General features: G+C 34.9%; 1 protein-coding gene across 1 annotated transcript in view; it reads left to right on the forward strand.

Annotated features, from left to right (window-relative positions):
* The window catches only part of BUB1B (BUB1 mitotic checkpoint serine/threonine kinase B), a 40,382-nt gene extending 26,920 nt beyond the window's left edge, over positions 1–13,462 (forward strand). The window contains exons 15-23 of the mRNA XM_011354902.2: positions 1,476–1,750; positions 2,993–3,126; positions 3,412–3,552; positions 3,881–3,981; positions 6,003–6,152; positions 7,480–7,622; positions 10,426–10,597; positions 11,376–11,482; positions 12,886–13,462. Of these exons, the coding sequence (XP_011353204.1) occupies positions 1,476–1,750; positions 2,993–3,126; positions 3,412–3,552; positions 3,881–3,981; positions 6,003–6,152; positions 7,480–7,622; positions 10,426–10,597; positions 11,376–11,482; positions 12,886–13,117 (1,455 nt within the window). The 3' untranslated portion in view covers positions 13,118–13,462. The remainder of the gene's footprint in view (positions 1–1,475; positions 1,751–2,992; positions 3,127–3,411; positions 3,553–3,880; positions 3,982–6,002; positions 6,153–7,479; positions 7,623–10,425; positions 10,598–11,375; positions 11,483–12,885) is intronic.
* Positions 13,463–14,905: the final 1,443 nt, after the last annotated feature.

Raw genomic sequence — 14,905 nt, forward strand, 5'->3', positions numbered from 1 at the left:
TTGATAATCTAGAAAATTAATGTCTAGTATACATAAAGTTAAATAAAATTGGTGCTTTTGTATACTGCAGGTAAATGTATAAAATGGTACAATCTCTGAGGTCAGCTAGGCAATATGTATAAAGAAACTAGTGTTCATAACCTTTTAACCTAATAATTCTCTTAGGAATTATTCCTAAAAAAATTAAGATATTCTTAAAGATTTAAATGTGTAAGGATATTTAACATAGTTTTATAATAGTAAAAAACAGAATAACCTAAAATAGTTCATTAACTTCTGATAGACCCCATGGTGTGATCATCTTGTTTTTAAAGGATTTTTAATAGCACAGAAGATATAAAAATACAAGAAAGAATAATACATAGAGTTGGTTCTTGAACAACACAGGTTTGAACTGCACAGGTCCACTTATACAGAGAATTTTTTCAATGAATATATAGTTTGCCTCCATATTCCTGGGTTTCACATCCATGGATTCAACCTACTGTGGATTACCACAGATCGCAAACAATATTTTTCATACATGGTTGGGAATCTGAGGATGTGGAGAAACAACTGTATGCATTGTTCTGTGCCATTTTATATAAGGGACTTTGAGCATCCCCAGATTTTCATATCTATGGTGGGATCTTGGAACCAATCTCCCAGGGATACCAATGAATGACTAAGTCTTTTAGGAGTCACAAGTTATACAAGGATTTTTGACTGCACAGAGATCGGCACCCTTAACCCCTGCATTGTTCAAGGGTCAACTTTACTAGCACATATGCTATAATATCACCTGTTTTAAAACCTTTTTTAAATGCATAGAATAGCTTGTGCATGTATCTTACTAGAAATATATGGTAATAGCAGTTGTTTCTGGGAGTAGTAATTGAAATGGAGATGGGGGATCAAGTGCAGGAGGGAGATTTTTTCACTATATATCCTTTTAAACTAGTTGACTTTTTAAAACCACGTACATATATTACTTTTTAGTGTTTTTCATTTTTTAATACTTTAATACTTAGTTTTCCATATTTTCTACCATGATTGTGAGTTACTTTTAAGAAATAAAATAAAATAAAGTAAAAATTAAGTATTTGGCATACAAGACCACTTAAAAGCTAGGAGGATAGCAGATTACCAGAACATTTTCTAGGCCAAAGCCAAAAGAAAAATAGTATTAGTCCTCTAGTTCTTTGATAAAATTGATTGGAGGAAAAAACTATTATACACTATTTTTCTTTTGTGTGGGGAATCCTCACAGTGTATTTTTTGATGAAATATAGTTTGCCGTTTTCATGATATAAAATCTTTTCCCTCAAATGTTATAATATGCTTTTTAAAATTGTCTTTCCTTAAAGTTTCGGATATGCTACTCTGCACCCTGTGTTGAAAATAGCTTATCTGATGTATGTCTCTCTGACTAAAAAGGATAAATTGATATGCTCATTGAAATATTTCAGCTAAACTTTACATGGTTTCTATTTCAGGATGAATTCACAGGAATTGAGCCCTTGAGTGAAGATGCTATTATCACGGGTTTCAGGAATATAACTATTTGTCCTAACCCAGAAGACACTTGTGACTTTGCTAGCGCAGCTCGTTTCGTATCCACTCCTTTTCATGAGATAATATCCTTGAAGGATCTCCCTTCTGACTCTGAGAGACTTTTGCAGGAAGAGGATCTAGATGTGAAGACCTCTGAGGACCAACAGACTACTTGTGGCACTATCTACAATCCAACTCTCAGCATCAAGAAGCTGAGGTAATTGGCGATATAGGCTGCACAAACCAGATTATTAAGTATTCTTATTCTGTGTGTGATTATCAGTTATAGCAATTAATTATCAAGCTCCTACTACGTGCCAGGTACTGTGCTAAGGTCCTTTACTTTACATCAGGGGTCCCCAACCCCCAGGCCATGGGCTAGTACCAGTCTGTAGCCTGTTAGGAACTGGGCTGCACAACAGGACGTGAGCAACAGGTGAGGGAGCAAAGCTTCATCTGTGTTTGCAGCCTTTCCCCAGTGCTAGCAGCACCACCTCAGCTCCTCCTCAGATCATCAGGCTTTAGATTCTCGTAAGAGTACCAGTCCCTGGTGCTAAAAAGGTTGGGGCCCTCTGATAAAATTGATCGGAGGAAAAAACTATTATACACTATTTTTGGTTGGAGCCCTCATGACAGTAGGGCTCCCCCAGATAAAGTGTTAGTGGGACTTCGTAATTTGAATATGAGGGTTAGAATAAATAAATTTTGAAGGTTATGAGAGTAAAAAAGGCCCAGGAGGATTATGATATCTTTGAGGAAATTTGGCAGTGTACCTGCTTGGGATAGAGGAGGCATTTATTTTTTTCTTTAATATTAAGTTTAAAATAATGATAAAATAATTTGATACTAATTTCAAATAATTTCAAATACTAATTTCAAACTAGGGATTTTTTTTTAAGTATCTTTTGATAGGTGGAAATGTAAAGAATTGGTATAAGAGAATGGCATAGAGAGCCAGGACTAAGCCTTATGATCTATCCATATTTAAAAGTCATCTGAACCAATCCCAGTTTTCCAATTTGTCCTTTTAAAACTGCGTTTTCAAATTTTTTCTCCAAAAATTTTTTTTCACATTTGCTAGCATGTATTCACAGTAGTGATGTTGGTGTCACTTTTACTTGACTTTATCTTGTTACAGAGTAAAAAGTCCAAAGAAGGAGTAAACAGAAAGAAAGTTTGTGTCTTAGTCAATTTTTTTTAATAATTTAGAATAGATGTAGAATAGGCATTTACTATAGGTCAGGTAAATAAAGCATATGTTCAGAAATTTAATGATAGGTATTGCTTATTAACCAGAGTTACCTAGATTCTGTTACCTAGATTATGATTATGAATCTATTTCTGTTTCATGAAAATAAAGGACTTTAAAAATGAGACTACTAAATATCAAATAAAATTGTAGTAGACAAATTGATATATATTTTCCCTATGAGAATTGACTCATTTGTTGTTCTTTCAGCCCAATTATTGAAGATAGCCGCGAGGCCACACACTCCTCTGGGTTCTCTGGATCTTCTGCCTCAGTTATAAGCACCTGCTCCCTCAAATGCCTTCAAATTCCTGAGAAACTGGAGCTTACTAATGAAACTGCAGGTAAGTTCATACATACCACTTATTTAGTGGTATATATTAGTGAACACATTTATCTTCAGTGAACACTTATTTATCTCCACAAACAACTGTTTTCACTAGAAAAGTTCCTATAAATTGTGAAATTTCTAGAATAAATCAGTATTAACTGAACGAGGTATAAAGAAATGAGATAAAAGAGTGTTGTTAGCTTAGCCATATTGATCGTGCGATTTTGTTTTATTTCCCTCCCCTGTTATACTCATTTTAAGGTTTTAGGTGATGTTTTTACAACTTTTTTCTCCCCAGAAAATCCTGTTCAGTCACCCTGGTGTTCACAGTATCGTAGACAACTACTAAAATCCCTACCAGAGCTGAGTGCCTCTGTAGAGATTTTTGTAGAAGACAGACCAATGCCTAAGTTGGAAACAGAGAAGGAAATTGAATTAGGTAAGTACCATTGAATACATATCCTTTTGTATATGACAGTGTATAAATAAGTTTATTTATTTGTACTTGAGCTTGATGCTTATGTACAATAAATATTTGTAAATTATAAGAAACAGGATCATAGAAGTTGACATATTGATAAGTTCATATCCCAGTAACATAGGAATTCTGTCTTCTCTTTCAATTTTTAGCAAATGAATTTGAAAACTATTCTAGCTGCTACTAACTGGCAAATATAAAGTACCTTTAGACCTTAAACCAGGAAGTAAAATCTAAGGGGCTATACATATTCCAGTGGTTTTTAAATGGAATCAAACCTTCTCAACAGGTAATGAGGATTATTGCATTAAACAAGAATACCTAGTATGTGAAGATTACAAATTATTCTGGGTGACACCAAGAAACTCTACAGAATTAACCATAATAAAGGTGAGACTGATTTTTTTTTTTCGTCACTTCAATTACCTTGTAAATAATGTGGGTTGAAGTGGTAACTGTGGACCCATGGTACCATCAAAGCTCCTTATAGGAAAGTCAGTGATGTGTCAAGAAATCACTCACCATTATGTGCCAGGATCAGATATCAAAAATAAGAAACTATTGTGTAAGTTTCTCAATATGTCTAAACATATTAAATATTCTATCAATTTTATCTTTATGAAGAAATCTGAAAATTTCTGGCCTCTCCAATCTGAACAGGTTACATTCTAGCCTTCACACACACACACATGATTATTTTGTAATTTTCATTCACCATCACCCTAGGGATTCACATGACCTCTTTCTTACACTAGATGTCCAGTTATATTAGATCCTATTTTTTCTTCTTGATTTAAGCCCTCGTGTTTTAGTAGCTTCCTGAGAAAAGATGCATGGAATGTAAGTTTTTTGAAAACTTTCATGTCAGAAAATTCCTTATTCTACGTCTTTACCTTATTGGTAGTTTGGCTTAATATTAGAATTCTAGGTTTAAAACATTTTTCCTTAGAATTTTGAAGATGAGCTCTATTATCTTTTGACTTCTAACTTTGCTTTTAAAGTCTTTTGCCGTTCTGCATGTGAGGATATTTTTCTCTTTCTCTGGGTCCTTGTAGTATCTTATTTTTGTTACCAGTATTCCAAAATTTCACAATTATATGCTTTTATTAAAGTCGTCCATACGCTAGGCATTCGACGGCCATTTCAGTCTGGAAATTCCTTCATTTCTGAGAAAAATTTTTCAAAGAATACATTTTTGTTCCCCTCAGTTTTCTCTTTTCTCAGAATTCTTTTTATTAGGATATGAGGTCTCCTGTACAGATCTTTAAAAATCTTATCTTTTTTCTCCTGTTTTCTGTCTCTGTCCTTCTGCATTACTTTCTAGAATGTTTTGTCAACTTTATTTTTAGTCTTTTTACTGGGTTTTTCATTTCTTTTGTCATGTATTTAATTTGCAAGAGCTCTTTTATTCTCAGAATTTTCTTCTTTGTAGCATTCTCTTCTTCATTTTAAAGATGGAATATTCCTTATCTCTAAATACATTAATGATGCTTTAAATTTATTTCTCCCTGCATTATCTATTTCCTTTTGTGTGTTTTGATCTCTGTCTTTCATATTAGAGGCTTTCTTCAAATCTTTGGCTCCTTAATCATATTCAGTTGTGGGACTCTGAAGGCTAATTGAAAACTCTGTATATGGAGGAACCTTGACAGATGTGGGGCTCACTGTAGGATGATCTCGCTTAGCCATTTTATTAGAAAATCTCAGTTTTTAGGTCTTTACTCTTGAGCTTATCATATCCCTCAGAGAAAACTTCTCTAATTTCCTGCCTAGGGCATATAATCCTAGCTACTAGCTTCCTGAAAGCTTGGTGGGGAAATTAGTCTGGAGAGTGGAAGGTACATCATAACGTTTGTTATATAAACTTTTTCTTTTTTTCCATATGGTATTCTCACCCCCAACAGTGTCTGGTGTCCTCTAGTCCAGAGCCCTTCTGTTTTATACTCTCTAGGAATAAACTTCTGATGTTATGGAATGGGAAAGAGGCAGTTGCTAGGCTGGGTTACAGAAAGAGCTGGGAGAAGCTGGAATCTAACTTTCTCTTTAATAGAGTTCAGCCACACCTGTTTTAGCTCTACCTTCACCCTTACTTCTACAGGTATTTGGTGCCACCAGTTTTATACTATAGGGAGATGGTCTCACAATGTAAATTTGGTTACTCTTAGCTTTCTCCATTGCTAGAATCAGTTTTCCTTGGGTCTGCTAAGTGAATTGTTACCTCTTATTGTTCTCTTTCCAGCTTTGAGAATTTGTTGCCCCTATGTCCTTTATTATAGATTTATGCCTTTTAAAACATCCTTTTATTATTATTTCTGTTGGGATATCAGAAGAGTTGGAGGGAGTGTTTTCAATCTGCCAACCATTATCATAGATTCTAATTGCTCTGATTTTTAAAATATAATTTCTTACAGGTATCTTCTCAAACTGTCCCATGGGACTTTTATATCAACCTCAAGTTAAAGGAACGTTTAAATGAGGAGTGTGATCATTTGTGCAGCTATTATCAATACCAAGATGGTTGTATTGTTTGGCACCAGTATATAAACTGCTTCACCCTTCAGGTTTGCAATAATATAAAAATATAATTTCAAGTCCTCAAATAGAGAGATTTGTGCTCCATTTAGCAAAATAATTTAGTACAAATTCCTGTTAATCTTCTAGAAATAGACTGATTCATTATAAATTAAAAGCATTGATCATTTTCTTTCCCAAGTTATTTTGACCAAGAACCTCTTTTAACTTTTTATTATGTCAATTTTCAAACATATATAAAAGTAAAATAGTTCAATGACTCGGTCATCTCACTACGATCATCATCAATTCATGGCCACTCTTGTTTTAAATTCCTGATCTGATAATTCCAACATCCCTGCCATATCTGGTTTTGATGCTTACTCTGTCTCTCAAATTATGTTTTTTCCTTTTTTATGACTTGTAATTTTTTTCTGGATAGCCAGACATGATGTACTAGGTAAAAGGAACTGCTATAAATAGGCCTTTAGTAATGTGATAAGGTGAGAGGGGAGGGAAGCATTGTATAGTCCTGTGATTTATATTCTTTTATAGTGAGCCTATGCCTCTGGACTGTGAACTTCACAAGTGTTTCACAGTTTTGTTTTGTTTTTTTTTCAACCCCTTTTTATGTAGGACAGGATAGCTAGAGTGGGCTCAAGTTGGGTAGTTCCCTTCCTGAGGGCAAGTCTTATTAAGAACAGAGTGTTCTGGCCTATTTCAAAATGGTTCCTTTTCCCTTTCCCAGCCAGAAGGATGAGGGGAATTTTTCTCTGATATTTACTATGAGAACCTGGTCTAGCTCCTAAAGATAAAACTCACAAAAGTGTGGAAGCCCCCCTGTGCTTACAGATCTTAAGAGAGTTATTGATTTTTCAGTCTGTTCAGCTTTTTTCTTGTTAGGACAGAACAGTGACTTCCAAGCTCCATGCATAGGGAAAGGGAACCAGGGGTTGAGAGGTCTATTTTTGCCACTCTTATCTGTATTACCACCATCCCACTGGATTATTTTTAGAACCCAAACATAATATATTGTTTGTTTTTTGGAATGTTCCTAAGGTTTTGCTGCATATTTTGATGGTAATGTGAGTTCTCTAAAATGGTTGGAATAAGGGTAGTTTAAAATTACCATTTATAGATTATCTATTAGGGGCCAAGTTCATCCTCGATGCTCTTCGTTCATTATTTCATTAAATTCTCGCAAACAATCTTACAGGAGAGCAGTGTTGTTAAAATTGGGACAAAGACCCAACCTATAAAGGAGCCCACATTCTAGTAGAGAACAACAAGGAAGAGTACAAAGCAGCAGTTAGCAAGGTATTAAGTACAGTTACCCTAACTTAAGAAATGGTGAGTTTTTTGTCCTTCTTTTTCCAGGATCTTTTTCAGCACAGTGAATTTATTACCCATGAAATAACAGTGTTGATTGTTTATAACCTTTTGACAATAGTGGAGAAACTACACAAAGCGGAAATAGTCCATGGTGACTTGAGTCCAAGGAGTCTGATTCTTAGAAACAGGTTGGTCCTTTTCATTCTCTTATAGTTCTGTCAGCTTTCTCTTAATCCTTTTCTGATTTAAAAAAAAAAAAGTGCAGCTCGCTGCCAGTGTTAACATCTTGTGTAGGAATGCTACGTTTCCTAGGATTTGACATTTTCAGCAATCGAGAATTACTATATTTTGTAAATGGAAATAATACTAAAAACAAAATGCATTTGTTTCCAAAGACTATTGATATACTAGAGTGATGCAAAAATAAGAATAAAAGCAAAATATTTCATGGCAAACTTTGGGAGTAAGATTAGAACTGTAATCTGTGAGTTATCTTGGGGTAAATGCTGCAGTTACAAGTGTCACCCTCAAGTATTCTCGGGGCAAATGGGAAATGGGTTAAAACATGGATAGTTGCCATTTTCTTTTGCTTTCGATAAATGCCATATTGATGAACATAGTATAAGATAATTTTTTCTACCTAAAAGTCAATAATCATTGGGAATAATTTACAAGAAGAGATATAAAATATGAATATTTGTGAGAATGCAAAGTAGATTGTCTAGTCTGTCTTTGAGTGGTGCCAGTGTAGACCTAGCAAGTGTGATAGTGAAACTGAGGTACTGCTCAGTTTTAAAGACCAAACCTAAGTTGAGGTAATTGCCAAAAGGAACGGATAAAACCAGAGTACACATGCAAACTATGCCAAGAAAAGGGGCTTAGTGTTCAAATTAAACACAGTTTAGTCATCAGGTTCAAGGGTTGAACACAGAGCAGGAAATAAGAAATGAAGCCCAAATACTAAGAACTGAGAAAATATAAAACACATTGAAGCATAAACAAGGCATGAACAATAAAAAGACAGCCCATTATTTTTGTTTTATGAAAAGGATTGGGGAACCAGCACACCCTTTTAGTGATTATCTGTCTCGTGGTATTTGAGTAAAGCAGTCTGGTTTAAAAATGGGTTGTCTGCCTCAACCTTGGGTAAGCAGTTAACTTTTTCTCTGAGGTCATTGGTGTACACTAAAAGCTGCAATCATTCTTTACATTTCTCCTGACTACTTAATCTGTAAGAGGATACCGAGTTAGACTTAAATTATAGCTGGCATAGAAATTAAAAGAACCCTCAATGTATATCTGCAATTATAACTAACAGAACTAGAGCATCCTACCTTCTTTTCCTGAGACAGCAGAATCCTCAATTCTTCCCTAGGCATAATATAGCAGCATTTCTCATCCAGGGAACCATAGGTATTTTGGATGAGATAATTCTTTATTTTTTAATTAAAATTCTTGGGGTGACATTGGTTAATAAAAACAAGTAGGTTTCAAATGTACAGTTTAGTAATTTCATGCGTATATTACATTGTGTTCATGGATGAGATAATTATTTGTGCAAGTCTGTTTCAAGCATTTCAGAATGTTTTATGTTTCTATTCCTTCATAACTCCCCTCACCCCACCAAATTAAATACAAATTATATTCCCCCAGGTACAGTTTTATTTCCACCCCATTTCACAGCACTGAAAGTTTGGAGCATAGTGCTAAAGTTCTCTGGGCTATGGAAATAATAAGCAAAAAGACTACCTTTTAATGATTGGGCATTTGTGCACTATGTATTCAGATATCCCTCCTCTCAGTCAACAGAGAACTCCAAGAAAGCCCATGATGTTAAAGGGACATTGCCTTTTACTTTGTCACAACTTACCAAATTTAACCAGAAATTTCATATAGATTCAAAAGGAATTCAAAGAGCTTTTGATCCTAAAAAGTAAAATGTCTTGCCCATGGTAACAGTGAGTGGCCAAATAGAGAGAGCTAGAAGAACTTACAGCTTCTTTTTACTAGCCCAAGAAACATTTTCCCCTACCTCTCCCAAGTTTTAAAAATACCTGGGAATTATAGTTTTGTGTTGGCCAAAAAAAAGGGGGGGGGGTTTGCATCTTGTGCCAAGGAAAAATGGGAACAAATATAAATTTTAAAGTAAAATAGATGATTCTGTTTTGTGGAAGTACATGATGGGATTAGTCAAAGCTGTATTTAGGAATATAGGACCTACTACCAATGTTAATCAGGGATTTGAGGAACTGAGAAAAGCAGAGACAAAAGGAACACAAAAATAATCCATTAATTTCTCTTACCTAAATAGTTCCCATGTCTCTTTGGATAGTAGCTTTATTGCATGGAATAGATAAAGACAAGGAAAATAAAATAAATAGTGAATTAGTATTATAAAGTTGTTTCTTTTGTTTTGTTTTGTTTTAGGAAGTAAGGGTTAGAATAAGGTAAAATAGAATATGGTATTAATTAACCAGGATAGTTTACAATATAAGTAGCACTTTATCAAAAACGAGCCTTATATTATTTTCAGTTAAACTCTGGAAGGGAAGAATATGAATAACAGTTGGAAAGCCTAATTTATAATAGTAAACAAGAAAGGCTGACACCTATAAAAGCTTAATTTCCTCCATCATAATTCTCATCAGTGTATAAATCATCGCTATTATATGCCTATACTCTACTTCCAGTACTTAACTGTATATAATATGGAAACTTGATAAATGTTCTGTGGTGGTCATGCACTATGGTTTAGATACTTTGTGTCACTAAACTATAATCTTGACATTCCCCAGGTAGGAATATACAACCGCTGCTCTTATAGGTGCATTTTCAAAACTAACCACTGGAGGGGGATGTTGGCATAGCTAAGACACACCTGCAGTATCTCTTTTTTTTCTCTGTCTTTTTTTTTTTTTTTTTTAAAGACCAGCTATGCAGCTTCTTTCATGGCTTGTTTTTATTATCTCTTTCTCTTAAATCTGGGCTTAGAATCCACGATCCCTATGATTGTAATAAGAACAATCAAGCTTTGAACATAGTGGACTTTTCCTACAGTGTCGACCTCAGGGCTCAGCTAGACATTTTTGCCCTCAGTGGCTTTCGGACTGTACAGATCCTGGAAGGACAAAAGATCCTGGCTAACTGTTCTTCTCCCTACCAGGTAAGTGTAAAACAAGTCTGAGTAAATATGGAGAGGGTTTCTTAATCTCTTTCTTAATCTAAATAAGATTTGAATGCTAGTGTTTACTGATATTGTCTCTCCTGGAATAGATGACCTAGTTTTCAAATATCAAGTCAAGCAAAATGTACCATTTTTGTGTCACAACACTAAAGAACATACACATACACGTGCAGACACATGACTAACTCAGCATTCTAAGTGTCAGGGCCATTTCTACCACTTATCTATGTGGTCTTTATAAATCATTTTCTGTGATCTTCTCTGTGAATAAGGATAACAGTCTGCTCTGTGTACATCAGAATTGTGAGGATTAAATTGAAAAATGTATATAAAAAAACATTAGGACAAATGTAAAGTGTTTTATATGGTGGCATTATATGCAAAAATTCCTTCTCACTCAGCTCTGGACATATGGCATTTGCCGATTGAATATGTAGCATGAACCTGAACTAGTCATGTGGACCACATTTAAATCATAGCTGGGGTCCATGCAAATTCAGTAGGTCTATAAATTTGAATTTGACAGTCTAGATATTTTTATTACCTTTTATTCTTAAAGATAATTCCTAGAGTTGGCACTATTGGTCACTTCTTTGGGGAGCTTCTCCCTTTACTATAAGGGTGAAGAACAGTCTATTAAAATATATGTCATAAAATAAATTTAGTTAATCACTATAGTATCTTTCAACTTCCTACATAAATTGCCATGATAGTAGCAGAGAATTATTTTAGCTGATGGTGCTTTTTGTGATTTCAGGTAGATCTGTTTGGTATAGCAGATTTAGCACATTTACTATTGTTCAAGGAACATCTACAGGTCTTCTGGGATGGGTCCCTCTGGAAACTTAGCCAAAATATTTCTGAGTAAGTATTGGTGATTTCAGGGTCTTTGCTTGTCCAAATAATTTTCTTTCTCTTGGGTGCTCTCCCTGCTTTGGCAACCTTAGTTTTCTTAGTCCAAATGCCATAATTCCATTAATTCCAGCCATTTTTTGTTAAGAGTATCAGTGGAGCACCTAGTGCAGGACAAAGGAGTTGGTAATTAAGAATACAAAACTATTCAGACATCAGGATATTGTTCTGGACCTAGATGTATCATACAGACTGCAATTAGAGTGTTGAAGCCTCTCAATTTGGAATGCTAGTAGAAACATTTCATGAGAATGATTTTCTAACCAATTGGTGTTAGTCTTATACCCCTTTTTAATAGCTATTGTTATCAAAAGTTAATAAGCATCTCTTGAAGAGAGTTAAATTTCTAAATTATATACTAATTGTAGGCTATTATTTATTTAATGAATGGGTGATACCAAAGCAGAGAACTGAATCTCCTTTGTAAAGAAGTAAATGCTCTCTTAATAAGAGCTGCTTGGTCTCAGAACCTTAGTATTCCCTCAAGCCTACTCATAAAACTTATTAAATATCCCATATTCCACTTCAGTTTATCAGACCAAAAAACTTCCCAGAATAAGCTGATCAATCTATCACTATTGGTATGTTCTTTGGTTTAAAAAAAAAAAATCAGCATTGAAGATTTACCACCCCTTCTCCATTCCCCGCTCCTAACAATTGAATTGTATTATTTTCTTTATTGAATTTAGAATTTGGTCAGTCTTACCTCTAATGCATGCTTTAAAAGTAGGCTTGCAATATAATGTAAGACACATCGGATAGATTTAGGTATCTCCAGTTGGTTATGGTCCTAGGTGGGCCTAACACAAACAGAAACAGGTGAGGTTTCCTAATAGCTCTGCCTTATACAATAATGGAAGCTTCTCTGATTTTTTTTTTTTAAGTACAAAATCCTGAGAATCCTACGCTTAACTGAGGTAACAGTAGTTAACAGTAGTTACCTCAGTTAAGCGTAGGATTCTCAGGATTTTGAAGATAACCATTGTGGGTGTACAGAGCTGTAGTCTTTCTAATGACCTAAACTTTAAGAAAGTTAGAGGAAAGGAGACAAAATTCCTTTTTTTTCTATTTGTAGAAGAGAAGTGCTGCATCTTTGTACACAGGAAATTTATAGATTTAGATGAGAGACTTTTCCTTTATGTGCATTGTATTATGGCTTTTCCCACTATGGTAGTCTTTTTTTTCCAAGTACCACCCTGGGCTTTCAAAGGATTATTTGAATGATCTCTAACCCTAAAGTTCTAGGCATTACCTTAAAACATCTTGGTGCATAAATGTACCACTGAATTAGACACAGAAAGAATTTTAACTTTTATATGCCTAATCTTGATGGAAATGGTTTTATATATTTTTAGGCTAAAAGATGGTGAATTGTGGAATAAATTCTTTGTGCGGATTCTGAATGCCAGTGATGAGTCCACAGTGTCTGTTCTGAGGGAACTTGCAGCAGAAATCAATTGGGTGTTTGATACCACATTTCAAAGTCACCTGAACAAAGCTTTATGGAAGGTAGGGAAGTTAATCGGTCCTGGGGCTTTGCTCTTCCAGCAAGATAGGCAGTCAAGTCTCTCACAGAATCCTGCCTAAAACCAATTGTTCTGTTGTGGAACATTGGACCTGTACATGCTGTAATCTAATTTAGGACACATTTAGGTACATTATCAGCACTTTTCTACTTTTTGATAGCATAGTATATTTCTGGGTAACTGGCATTTTTTACACAGCAATGTACCTACTCTTGGCCTTGTCTAACTTTAACAAAGAACTGTTTTATTCTAAATGGACTACACGTGTATGAGTACCTTGTCATTTAACACGTTTGTCTACTTTTCCCTGTACTTTTTTCCCTTTTGTAATTTGTGACATGTACCCTTATGATCACTGTGTATTTTGTAAATAATAAAATAGTGTTTGTTAAATTTGTGCTTCTAACATCTAGTCTACTTTTTGCCAACTAAGATAATAAATGGCTTGGTTTTGCAGACAGGAGCTATTTTACTATGGAAATTTATATATCCTAAATTTGGAACTGTTATGATAGGATCGTAACAAGACAGAATAGCCAACCATTCTTTTAGGTGTTCCTGACCTTCCACTAAGTGATCTAGTTTGAAAAATAGATAATTTATACAAGGCTAAATTTTCTTAAATTTCAAGTGCCAAGATTGTTTATGTTTTCATTATATTTTAATGTTTTTGTTTTTTATCCAGTAAGCCCCTTGGTCTATTTACATAATCTCATGGTGCTGCTGTTACTGGTCTGTTGATTAGGACTGTAGCTGTTAAAAAATGAAAAGGTTTTGAATAGGGTTTAGCAACCTCTCAGAAATGGAATGATCACCATTCTGTAACATGCAGAATGATGGTGGGCGCAAGGGCTATGAAGGAATAGAAAGGAGTTTTGTTCTTTGAAAGACTTGAAGAGGACGAAGTTCCGAATAAAAAGATAACCTTGAAGTATGGAATAATTTGGGAGACAATAGGTCTAGTTGGAGTATTGGATCCCCGCCTCCCCCGCGCGCGCGCGCACACACACACACACACACACACACACACACACACGCACACACACGCACACACACACGGAAGCATGAACTATACCTGGCCTTGGGAATAGGGAAGAAAATAGGTATAAAGAGGCACTGAAAATGATCTATTTCATATCTAAACATCAAAATTATCAAATATGCCTCCATGCTTGTGCCTGATTTTTTTTAAACTCTAGTTGTCACTGTTACTGCTCTAAAATTGCTGGAAAGCAGAAAATTCTAAGTATATATCAACTAAAAATAATTAAGCATATATAGTTGAAGCACTGAAACATGACTTGGATCTGAAAGATAATCAACTTAGAAATTCTTACTCTTTACCAAAATACAACTCTTCAAACATTTTCATGTTCGCTTCTTGTACAACTGATGACGTAAAATTATGAATCTATATATTTCATGTAATTGAGCCCATCTATACCTCTGCTGTCCTCATTTCTCAGTCCATCGCTTTGACATATAAAGTCATCACTCTGAGGCCGGACAATAAATTTAGATTCTTTCTTAACATAGGCTTAGCTACCATCTAGTGAATTCTTCAGCATCCTCGAATGCTGACAAACAACTGCTCTACGGATAAAGCGTTGTTTCTGAAAGTCCACTCTGAGGGAGGAGAATCTGAGGAAGCTACTTTATTAGAGAACTTGCATCTGTTTTACCACCTCTCTCTCCATTTCATACCCCTCCAAACCCAGTCCTTCTTTGTAGGGGGAAGAAAACTGTACCTGACCAGTTAAGACCTATGGTGTCTTAGTTTTCTCTTTGCTTAAGCATAAAACCACAAAGCGGGAACATTTCTATTTCCCTTATATTTTATGCTTGTTTG

The sequence above is a fragment of the Pteropus vampyrus genome, unplaced genomic scaffold, assembly GCF_000151845.1.
Source record: "Pteropus vampyrus isolate Shadow unplaced genomic scaffold, Pvam_2.0 Scaffold19, whole genome shotgun sequence".
In the NCBI taxonomy this organism is placed as follows: Eukaryota; Metazoa; Chordata; class Mammalia; order Chiroptera; family Pteropodidae; genus Pteropus; species Pteropus vampyrus.